This window comes from Hippocampus guttulatus, chromosome 8 (assembly GCF_054856545.1).
Source record: "Hippocampus guttulatus isolate MCC_2025c chromosome 8, RoL_Hgut_1.0, whole genome shotgun sequence".
Taxonomy (NCBI): Eukaryota; Metazoa; Chordata; class Actinopteri; order Syngnathiformes; family Syngnathidae; genus Hippocampus; species Hippocampus guttulatus.
In genome coordinates, this window is record NC_141268.1 from 5,758,300 (window position 1) to 5,770,427 (window position 12,128).

The window sequence follows — 12,128 nt, forward strand, 5'->3', positions numbered from 1 at the left end:
GGCAACCAGTCTAGGTGTACGCCATCTCTCTGAGCAGAAGTCAGCCCAGATCATCTCTCGCTCACCCCTGACCCTAATAAGGACAGGCGTAATAAAAAAAAAGATTTATACTGTATATATTTCATATTTTTCTTTCTGTGCCCTGCAATTGACTGGCAACAAGTCCAGGGTGTATCCTGTCACCTGTCACCAAAAGTCAGCTGAAATGATCTGCGGTTCAACTGTGACCCTCAACAGGATAAGCGCCCTAGAAAATAAATGGGCGAACTGTGCCTCATTCAATCTAAACCAACGGAATTCAGTTTAGTAAAAGGCAACATGAAGACACCGTTGGACAAATTGAATTGCTGCTTTCAATTACGCAGCAAGCCAGATGCAATGCCCGAGGTAGTAGGCAAAGGATTCACTCAGACGACATTGTGTTTAAGGAACACTGTACAAAGTACAACATTATTCACAGTGGATTCATTCAGTATATTTGAGTGAATCCGCCATTTAAATAGTCAATTATTTTGTGTAAATATGATGAGTATAGCCCGCAGGCCATCTATGGCCACTACATTCTTTAATTTGATCCACGGGGCATTTTCATTATCAAGGATCGTGTCATAGTTGTTTCCTACCAAAAAAGATCATTAGAATTGATATAATTAATATGCATACATTGTTTTACAAGTACATAATTAATATTTTACTATTTTACTTAAATAATTGGTTAGTCAATTAACAAATTATATATATATATATATATATGTGTATACAGTCATACCTCAGTTTTCGACCATAATCCGTTCCAGAAGGCTGTTCGAAAACCGAAACCACGCTCTTTTTAAAAAAAAAATCGTGATTGAACACGTCTGCTCAGTAATGGAACGCTACACGAGGAAGCGTCACTCCCTCGTCTACCCGAGGAAGCATCACTTCCTCGTGTAAGGAAGGTGAGAGGAGTCAAGTGGCGCATTCAAATGCGCTCAGTTTTTTCGAGAACCGATTTTCGGTCGTCATCCGAGGCATAAAAAACTCGAAATGTTTGGTCGAAAACCGATTTGGTCGAGAACAGAGACGTTCGAAAACCGAGGTTTGACTGTACAGTGATCCTTGCTATTTTGCGGTTCGTTTATCGCGGCTTTTGCATTGCGGATTTTTTAAAACATATTCATAAAAAAATATATATATATGTATATATATTTTTTTGTTTGTTTTTTAAGTCCGCAAACGGTCCGCGAGAAGCAGTGAAAGTCAGCAAAACGACAGTGAATCACATAGAGCAACATATACAGTGCATTTGGGGTGGGGGGAGGGGGTTGAGAAGATGTAAAGCCATGTTGATTGGCTGTGCATCTTCTTTCTGTCCTATCACGGTGTGTGTGTGTGTGTGTGTGTGTGTGTGTGTGTGTGTGTGTGTGTGTGTGTGTGTGTGGCTGAGAGAGAGAGAGAGGAGGCCTATTAGAACAAAAGCAGGTCTCTTCCATCCTTAATTGTCTAATCATCCAAATCATAAACATGTCTGGTGCACGCTGTGGGATCGCTGGCCTGTGTGTGTGTGTGTGTGTGTGTGTTTGTGCGCTCTGCTCAAGCGCAAAGGCCCACAATCATTTTTTTTAAATTTATATTTTAATTGGTCGCTACTTCGCGGATTTTCGTTTATCGTGGGTGGTTTTGGTCCCCATTAACCGCGATAAACGAGGGATTGCTGTATATAAAAAAGACAAAGATGGACAATTTACAACATTTTGCCGGTTCGTCATCAGTCAGCGGCCTGGGCACCCATCCGTCATTGTCGGTCCATGACTTTTTTCCGGACAAACAAAACTAGAATCATCAGTCAATCCATTATGTTATTTCAAAGGAGCTTCCGTCATCGCTTCCGTCAGTAAATCTACCACTTTCCATCCGTAGTCCTTTATTGTTTTATTAAATAAACTGTTTTGCATTAACATTTGAACCATGATTATTTTTACCTCAAATTCTAAATTGCCAGGCATCTGTCCGTTATAAAAATTAAATGTGATGATCGCAAAGGTTTGCCCAACCATGGTGTGAATACTGCTGGAAGAAGCTGAGGTCCATTAAGCCGAGGTGCAGATCTAATCTCCATCCTTTCACCCCAACCCTGCCAATACATTAATTAGAATGTATGCTTTTGCGGCTCGGCCAATCGGGGGCCCATTCAACCAACAATCGCTCCATCAACATGAGAGGCTTTTCATTAAGATGGTCTGTTGCGGTTTCTCTCTCTCTCTCTCTCTCTCTCTCTCTCTCTCTCTCTCTCTCTCCCTCTCTCCCTCTCTCTCTCTCTCTCTCTCTCTCGCTTTCCGCAGCCGATCACCTCCCCTCTCCATTTATTGCTCAGCACTCCACTCTCCATTTCCCTCATCATCGACTACCCTTGGGGATGGGGGGGGCCAGGCCAGGTGGGGAGAAGGAGATGGCTTTTCTATGTTGCAGTGCGAGATTAGCAGATTGCTTGTCCTGCGACATGAATTAGATGTTGAGAGGTCGGGCAAGTTCACGCGCAAACTGCCCTGTGATCTGGTGTATTTGTGTATGTTTTGGACAAGCAATGCAATAAGGCAATCCAAATTTGACCAATTAATTTAAATTCAGTGGATTAAAAAAAAAAGTTTACTTTTTTTATATGCAGCTGGAACTGCTTTACAGTTGGTTGGGCAATTAAAACACATGAACTCAGAACTAAAACTGTTTTTGAAAACAGAAATGAAAAAGAAGTACAGTATATCCACTGAATTCATTCAGCTCGAATGGTTAAATTTAACTCATGCAAAAATGTTTACAATATACTATCCAACCAGCCATCCATTTTCCGATCCGCTTTATCCTCACAAGGGTTGCGGGGGGTGCTTCAGCCTATCCCAGGGACACCCCGAACCGGTTGCTCGCCAATCGCAGGGCACGCATAGACAAACAACCATCCGTGCTCACACTCACACCACAATTTTAGAATGTTCCATGAACCTGCCATGCATGTTTTTAGAATGGGAGGAAACCAGAGTACCCGGGGAAAACCCACACAGGCACGGGGAGAACATGCAAACTCCACACAGGAAGGCCGGAGCCGCAATCGAACCCTACACCTCTGCACTGTGAGGCCGACGCACTAAGTTGTCTATCACTGGGCCGCCCCTCCAGCTACATTATCTTTGATATATTTTTATTTTATGCTTTCCATACACCTTTCGTAATTAAATATATTGGACCACTGCATACTCTATGTTCGGCATGCACCTGTGGATTCATATTTTCACAGATTTTTTTGTCTCCACATTTTTTTCAATATTTTCTTAACATGGGGGTGGGGGACTCCTTGTCCCCCATTTCCCTCCATTTTCCCCATGTCTTTTGGCTGGCCCGGTCCCCATTCCCCACAAATATCGGGGGTGCACTGTATTGCCCCATGTATAAAAGATAAAATCTCAAAATTAACATATTTGACGTAATTGTAGGCTCTCTAGCGATACCTAATGATGTGTTCAGTGAGCGTGCGCTAGCAGCATAAAAACTCGCTCACACATTGGTTAAATAATCTTCTAGTTCAGAGCTCGGACGTCATTCTATAAATTCCGACTCATCTTTTTACAGCCTCCGTGTTCTTCCACATTAATGCCGTTTCCCTTCACTGTGTTTTATTGTCGTGCACTAATCCTCCCCACCCCTGCATACACACACAAGCGCGCACACACATCCACTGCTGCTCCACCTACTCATTAGTCCAGTGCATCGGATCAGTATTCCCATCATCAGCCTTTCATGAGCATCTATCTTGATAAATGTGAGTTTCTGTTTTGCGCAGCGTCCGAGTGTAGTTGGCTGTTAAACTGACATTTCACAGCGCCGATTGTCCTCTCAACAGCCTCATGGGATTATTTTTCCATACATGGCCTCTAGCGAAATATCTGTTTTCAGCCTTGATTAATATGTTGATTTTTCATGAAAGGGGCTCCTCGGTTTACGACAGTACTGGCATCCCACGCATATTTACATATGTTCGCAATTCACAAATTCACCGATATGCTTTTTTTTCCCCGTGGAACTATCCCCAGCTATTTGCTGAAAACCTCACCTTTAAGTGTTTTTTGTGCACCAAAGCCCTGTCTCAATAAGAATTGGTGGCGCAATACAGCTTGACTGAGAGATGCATGTTGTATGTCAGGGAGGAGTTCAGTATAGCCTGGTTTGGGACAGCTGTGTCTTATCCAGGGAAACCAAGACAACAAAAGTATTGATCAAAAATGATGAGATTTATTTAAGAAAGAAAAAGAAAAGAAACAAACATGGAGGGCCACCGTTCACAGATCTGTCAAGGGAGCCTTTTACCCCTCCGCGTCTTGCGCTCTCATTCTATCTTGTTGGGAGATGGCGAAGGTCAGCGCAATCAGCACTTTGAACAGCTACACAGCGTACAGACTAGTGCATGTGCAGGCAACTTTGCTTATCCGCAAAATAACTGGTCAGCATTCAATAGTACGAACGGTTACTTCCATTTAGCGCTGTTATATGTCAAATTTCCATTGCAGCTGAACAATATTTATTATAATATTTAGTTTGCATAGCAGTGTATAAATTTGGTACAGGAATGCACGCTCAGTTACACCTGTGCTTCCTGTTTTTCATTTTGTTGTTTAATATATGGCCCAGAAGTGTTTTCACACACAATCCATTCATCTACCGTCTACCATGTGACAAACCTTGTTCCCAGGAATAAATGGGTTCCCTCTTTAAGAACGGCACAGGTTATTCAGCTTTTTGCCAAGCTCTTATGTCACCAAACTAACAAAAAAAAACAAGAAAATGTGTCTCAGTCATAATGAAACATTCAGTGAGCTGGGCCTTTTAACATGGATTTTGAATCTTTTAAATAATAAATTGTGCATATGCCCTGCTCCACATTTTGCAAATCTTCTCCTTTGGCCTTCATGTTCACCGTACGCATCGGAGAAATAATGTGTAGTTCTCAACTCGCGAGCATTAAATAGAGTTTAAGGTGCTCGTACGTACGACTCAAACTGCACAGTTTTCCGGCAAATTCGCAAATTCACCTATTCCTGATTTTTTTTTTTTAAGAATCTATCCTCCGTTTTTGTTGAAAAACTCACCTATTTGAGGTGAGGCGAGGAGCTTCATTTCATCAAGATATACCCTTCTCTGATAGAAATGTAGTGATTCTGAAGCCGTGTTGGGTGGGGATGTTGGGGGGGGGTCAATTATTTGTAAATTTTTGCTGTTTGCAGAATGGCTCAGTCCCTATCCCCCTGCTTATACGGTCCACAAGATATTAATTTCTGTTTCAGTGTGTACAATGACTGCCCCTGAAAAGTTTTTCAGTTTGGTCAATCATGTAACAGCAGTTTTATCAGACTCCCATGCAGGACTTTTGCGTTAGCTTCGTCCTGGAAAGCCGACCAAATATTATGTTGGTTGGCTCATTTCAGTGCATTTGAGTTTGGTTGGCCTCTTCTCTTGCCATCTCTTTAATAATTCAGCACACCTGAGCAGGAACACATTCGCTCTCTCGACTCCTGTTTGTCCAGCCAAGCGTGGCGGCAGTGTTACAAGCTCGCCCTCAGCCCCCCTCCCCGCCTCTCTTCCATTTAATCGCTTCATCATTTAATTACATCCTCTTCCCTCACTCAAATTGGAAATCCAACGAGAATGTGCCGCAGAGGTGTTACTTCCCCATATCCATGCGATCCAAGCAGTGGCCTCCGGTAGGTTCCTGGTCAGAACAATCCCATCAGAAGTCATTAATGTGATGGCACTCATTCCATCCTGACTTTCTGGAGCATCTACTCATCTATTGCCCGTGGATGTAAATAGTCGCCCATTTTCGGCCTCTTTTTCCTCATTACCTCGTTGCGCACCAAGGATATGGAGTTCACCACGATCTCTATTTATTGGACCAAGGTTGTCAACAGTGCTGATTTCTGCAGTTGTGTAGATGTCCACAGGCAAATAGGAAGCAAGATGTGCACCTTTTTGTCACACCTAAGGCGTGACAAAAATAAAACATTGTGAGACATGTACGCTTACAAGAGATGGTAAACAGATGGAAAGTAGTTTTTGAAAAAAGTGACTGATATATACGACAGCCATGCCACAAAGAGGGAAGAGGACATGATCAGAAGCAGCACACAGGCACAACCAAAGCCAAAGTGGAAAACCACAACCATTAATTTGAAATTTAACACCCAAGACTACCCTGTGAAATCACACCATACTTAAAAGTAGTTCAACATTGAAATGAGACTTAGAGTAAGTGTTTTGAATGTGACTCTATTTACTTGAAAGTGCAGTTTGGTGAGAGGCTTGTGGCGAGAGACAGAGCGTGAGGAAGTGGAATTTATTGCTGTGGCAAATTTCTGAAAGGGTGCGCATCTAACCCACCTGAGCCATCCAGTCTGTGGCCTGACTTCACCCCCCCCCCCAACCCCCCTGCCCCTCAGTGGGCAGCTGTTTCCTCGCAGCTTGCTCAGTGGTGCCCTGCTGGCCTACCTGTGGCTGTGCAGCAGCCTGCCCTCCCAACGCTCACGGTGGCTAGCTCCCACGGGAAATCATTGCTGCTGCTGACTCCCGGCCCGCTTACCAAACCTATTTTGTGTGTGTGTGTGTGTGAACAGGACTGCAGTCCGCAAATAAAACACAAATTGAAAGAAAATAGAAAAGCAGCACTTTTGATAAGGGTGTTAGTGCATGTCCCTCCCTCCCACCAAGCTCACTGATTGAATGCATACACAAGTGTTCAATTTGTCCACAGCTACTTCACCGTATAGAAGAGTCTTTTCAATCATGTACTCAGTCGCCAACTCTGTGGATGTTGAACCAGGTTCCTGCTATCAGACTTTACATCTGTGATAGTTCTCTCTGTTCACCGTATTCACACATCTTTTGCTTCAGCTTTTTATCAAAATAGCCCGCCTATCTTGGTACCCTAATGATTATTTTTTGCTAAAATGTGATTCATCTGCTACTTAATTAGGCGGGGTATGCACATCCTGATTTTTAACATCTTAACTGAGACCCCAGACAGGATGAAGAGAGAATCCACAAGGGTCTGCTTACACATGGTTCACGCTTCACAAATTACAGCATTCACATTTTTCCAATTTATTTTCAGCAATTCACTGGAAAAATCAACTTCCTGGTTTTGTTCCCTTTCTGAAACCCCCTAAAATATATGTATATATAATAAGATGATGTCATACCTCCAGGTTACTGGAAAGTAGTCATTTGTACACAGGAGGTACAAAGTATGATGAAGTGAATGAACTTGACTTAGAGCCAAGTTTAGCCAAGGTTAGTCAAAGTTAGATGTAGAGATGAGGGATATGACAATATGTATCGTGACAACGATACAAATGAGTTTAGGGTGTCTCTTTTTAATTATCGTGTCTATCGCCATTTGTCGTCTGCAACAACCCACACAGTATGAAATTGTCCGAAATAGTTGATTAGATGAAGAGATGTTTTCACTGTGCAATCTTATCACACATAGCTGCCACCAGGTGGCAGACTGAACAAATCAATGAGTAAGTAAGTCATATAAAGTCTTGCTCCATGACAGACCTATGGTGCACAATTAAATCAGAGTCAATGAAAATGAGTAAATAATGACGTAAGTGAATGCAAACAATGAATACTCCTGCTTTGGTAAAGAATAAGCTAACAACAAAAAGAACGCGGAATCATTTTTAACCTTAAGACACGCTGGGTATGGCTTCAAACTACATTCAGCCCTCACCGTGTTGTGAAGCTTCAAATTTGCTTCATGAACTGGTTCTATTTTTTTCACTCCTCGAGATGGTACTCCTGGGCTGAATTGGGCTGAAAGTACACACACCATTTCTTAAACCCTTATATTCAAACAAAGAGTGCCATCTACAGGAGTCAAAAATATAAGTGGTTCATGAAGCAAATTTGAAACTTCACTTTCAGATATTCAATTATTAATATCGGTAATTCCAAACATTTTGGAAGGCGTCGCTTTTTTTTTTGTTTTTCGCTAATCACACCAGGGCTCTGTTCCCATCCCACCGGGAAAGAAAGGAATACTGTTAACTGCTAGCGCTTTGCAGGTACAACCTCTTCTTGTTATTTTCACTCTCGAGGATGACTTGAGACAAATTATACAAACATTCAACACAATCACTTGTGTTGTGTTTTGTGTCAGGGAACAGAACAAACGTCAGGTCACATTGACTTGACAGAGTATGTGGAAATATTGAACAAATTAGAGATATTCCATAATCAGGTCTTTGCTGACTTTGATTGGAAGTAGAGGAACATTTTTTGCCCTTTGTACTTTGCTTTAGAAAAGTGATACCTGATTTTTTTTTTGTCTACAATGAGCTCTCCTGTGCATGAATCTTCATAAATATCACATTTCTTCAACTTTTAGAGCACATAAAAAGTCATGTGCAGTGATTACTCAGTGTTTTCTATTCAATCTTGAGATGTTGACTTAACTTTGTTTCCTTTTCGAAAAGCCTAACAATAGATACACCTCCTCGCCTGCCAGTGTCACAGCCTTTTTTTTTTATCCCAGATCCGCTTTAATTTGAATAAAGCATCTAAATATAGCACATTCATCCACTTTGATATTTCAGGATAAGATCACAATTACTAAAAAAAAATAAAATAAAATAAAATCCAACCCGACCTCTTCATGAGCTGCATTGTGCAGCTGTGACAGATTTGTTTTTATGTAGTGCGATACAAGCCAACATCTGATGGCTGTTGTGTAAGAGCCCATATCTTAGCCCCACCCTCCTCCACAAGGATCAGTCAATTGAAAAATATGAGTGGTTGATTACAGTGTGGCAGCGAGGATGAGCAGCTTGGAATGAAATGAAAATGGAGGATAGAGAACATTCTGTTTCAACAATGTCAAGCACGGTATACTCGGGCGCACTGCGCCCGGAACACCCTGATTTTGATGCATTTGAGGAATGCAGCTAGGATTGGCCAGGAAAAAACAAATTCCATCCAATGTTCCCTCTGTGCACTGCTTTCACACTCTCAGTGCCCACGGAGAGGCTGGTGTGCACCACGCATGCACATTACATTTCTACACTCATTCCTTCATTTCAACCCCAGTTGAATCTACGAAGAGGACACCACAGCATTCCAACTTACCTTACAGTTTCATGAGTGTGACCATTGACACACATGCATACACATTCACCACATGTCTGTATTCAAATCTATTCAATATGTTCTTATTTGATATACAGTAGGTTTGAATGTTTTTGTAACTTACATCATATACCTTGTTAAGATCTCGGTTTCGGACAGGTGTGAAACTCGTTCGGTGGTCACTGTGTGCATGTCTGATATTTGCTCACTGTGGTCCAAAAAATGCTCAGGGAATTTGTGTGAACTCTCGGACGCCAGGAAAATTCGAGGAAACATTTTGCATCCCACAGTGGCGCACAAAAGCTCCATTACATTCTACATGAGCAAGATTGAGCAAAATACCAGAATTTTAGAAGACAAAATGGTAACATTATCAAGTCAGAACAATATGAGAACAAATAAAAAACCTTGAATCACTTATTTATTTTATTTCTACATGAGCATCTGCCATATATTTTCTCTCTTTTGTATATTTGACTTCTTCTGACCCCAGCACCGATTGTGTCCCCCGGCAGGCCCCCCAGCTCGGCACGCTGATGGGCGTCTACCTGCCCTGCATCCAGAACATCTTTGGCGTCATCCTTTTCCTCAGGATGACCTGGCTCGTTGGCATCGGTGGAATCATCGGAACCTTCATAATCGTCTTCATGTGCTGCACCACCGTAAGTATTTCCTGTCTGTCTTTTGAGCAGAGAAGCAGGGTGCAACCCTAAACTGTTCGCCGGCCAATTGCTGGGCACAAACAACAGTTCACACTCACATTCACACCTGTGGACAATTTAGACTAAGGATGGGCAACTTAAACACAGGAGGGTAACTGAGGGGCCGCATAGGACTATGCAATTCCTGATCCGTTTTATGACAAAAATGACTGTTTTAAATATGAACAAAATATGTGCAAATTGTGTGCACTTAATATCATTCATTTTTCTGAATAAAATTTTCGATGCATTTTCAAAGATCTACTATTCTAACCCAACAACAATGGGTTTCAAGCAAACAAAAAAAAAAAGTCTCTAAAATTGGCTCAAAACAGCTGGGCAAGAAACCAACATTATGTGCAAGAACTGGGGCGGCCCGGTAGTCTAGTGGTTAGCACGTCGGCTTCACAGTGCAGAGGTACCGGGTTCGATTCCAGCTCCGGCCTCCCTGTGTGGAGTTTGCATGTTCTCCCCGGGCCTGCGTGGGTTTTCTCCGGGGGCTCCGGTTTCCTCCCACATTCCAGAAACATGCATGTCGGGCTGATTGGACGCTCTAAATTGTCCCTAGGTGTGAGTGTGGGCGTGGATGGTTGTTCGTCTCTGTGTGCCCTGCGATTGGCTGGCAACTGATTCAGGGTGTCCCCCGCCTACTGCCCGGAGACAGCTGGGATAGGCTCCAGCACCCCCCGCGACCCTAGTGAGGATCAAGCGGTTCGGAAAATGGATGGATGGATGTGCAAGAACTCATTTTGTGCATTTATTTTCACAAAAATCAACTCCCTGATAATTGTAATATAATTGAGGTACTATGTTTGTCCTGCGTATCATTCCAAATCCACAAGAAAGGATTAGGCCTAATCACTTTTTAATTCGGGCAGTATAACACACAGTCAGTGCAACTATGACATGTGTGCCATCTAGTGGTTCCTGGTGATATTACATCTTAAAACTACAGTTGACCCCTGCATTTTATTTGCGGTTTGGTACCCGTGGATTAGCATATTTACAGATTTGTCCTTTTCTTTTTGTCAATATTTTTTCATAGATTGGATTTTTCCTGGTCCCCCCTGCCTATTTCCCCCATTTCTCATGGAAAATAATTGTTACATACAGTATATGATGAATTTTATGAACATTTTTTTGGAAGATTTTTGGGGGGGGAGTTGTCAGAAAAAAATTAATCCCCCCCAAATTTTTTCCCCATGCTACCAGTTGCCCATCCCTGATATAGAGTCTTCAAATGCATTGGATTGTGTGAGGAAAGCAAAGAAAAGTCGCACAAGCAAATTTAAGATTGCAACCTGAGACCCTTTGACTGTGATATGGATGCACTAACCACGAGTTCACCTTGTTGAAACATGTCAACCGAATTCCAAATCGTTCCTTCTTCGGGGTTGCTTTAGTGTGTCTTCTCTTCGTTTTCACTGAGCATTTTGTCAGGACTGTATGTTGGCGTGCATGTGTGCAAATGTGTGTCGTTTTGTGCGTGTGTGTGTGTGTGTGTGTGTGTGTGTGTGTGTGGTGCATGTGTGAGTATGTGAGCAGCCTAGATTCTCCTCCAGCACCGGGTGTATTTATAGAACAACCCCCTCAAATCCCCACCATGGCAAACTAGCCTACACCGACGCACACACACACACACACACACACACACACACACACACACACACACACACACACACACACACGTGCACAGCATCAATACGTTTCCCACAATCGTGACGTTCTTCTCCCTGCTTTTCTATTTGTACTTGGGCACGTTTTGCATGCCACTCGTATTTGCAAGCCATCCATCCCAGTTTATATTGATCTTGTAAGCGTGATGAAAACAGTGTGCACAAAGAGGAAAAACAAGCTCCGAGCTGGCTCGCACTGGCAGCAACACAAACACACTCAAATTTCATCACCATCTCTCATTCTGTCTCTATCTCTCTCTCTCTCTCTTGCATGCACACACACACCCACACCCACACACACACACACACACACACACACACACACACACACACACACACAGAGGCGTGTTTCTTATCAGTCGCACTACTGAGATCATTGCATAGGCCCCCGGGTGATAAGCCTGAGCATGAACGGTGTGTGTGGACCCCCGCCCACCACCTCTCTTTCCTCCTGTGCTCCTTACATAACACATCACCACAGCGACCCCCCTCCTTCTCCCCATCACAAAAGTGAAAATCCACAGGACATGAAGAGGCAAAGTGTGCAGTACGCCTCAACTTGGCATCATTGAGAGCATGAGCCCCACTTTTGATTGACAGG

General features: G+C 42.8%; 1 protein-coding gene across 2 annotated transcripts in view; it reads left to right on the forward strand.

Moving 5' to 3' along the window:
- slc12a5a (solute carrier family 12 member 5a) overlaps positions 1 to 12,128 on the forward strand; it is a 191,432-nt gene that overhangs the window by 138,025 nt on the left and 41,279 nt on the right. For both annotated transcript variants that reach the window (XM_086118447.1, XM_086118448.1), the window contains exon 4: positions 9,666 to 9,812. In XM_086118447.1, coding sequence (XP_085974573.1) covers positions 9,666 to 9,812 — 147 coding nt within the window. The remainder of the gene's footprint in view (positions 1 to 9,665; positions 9,813 to 12,128) is intronic.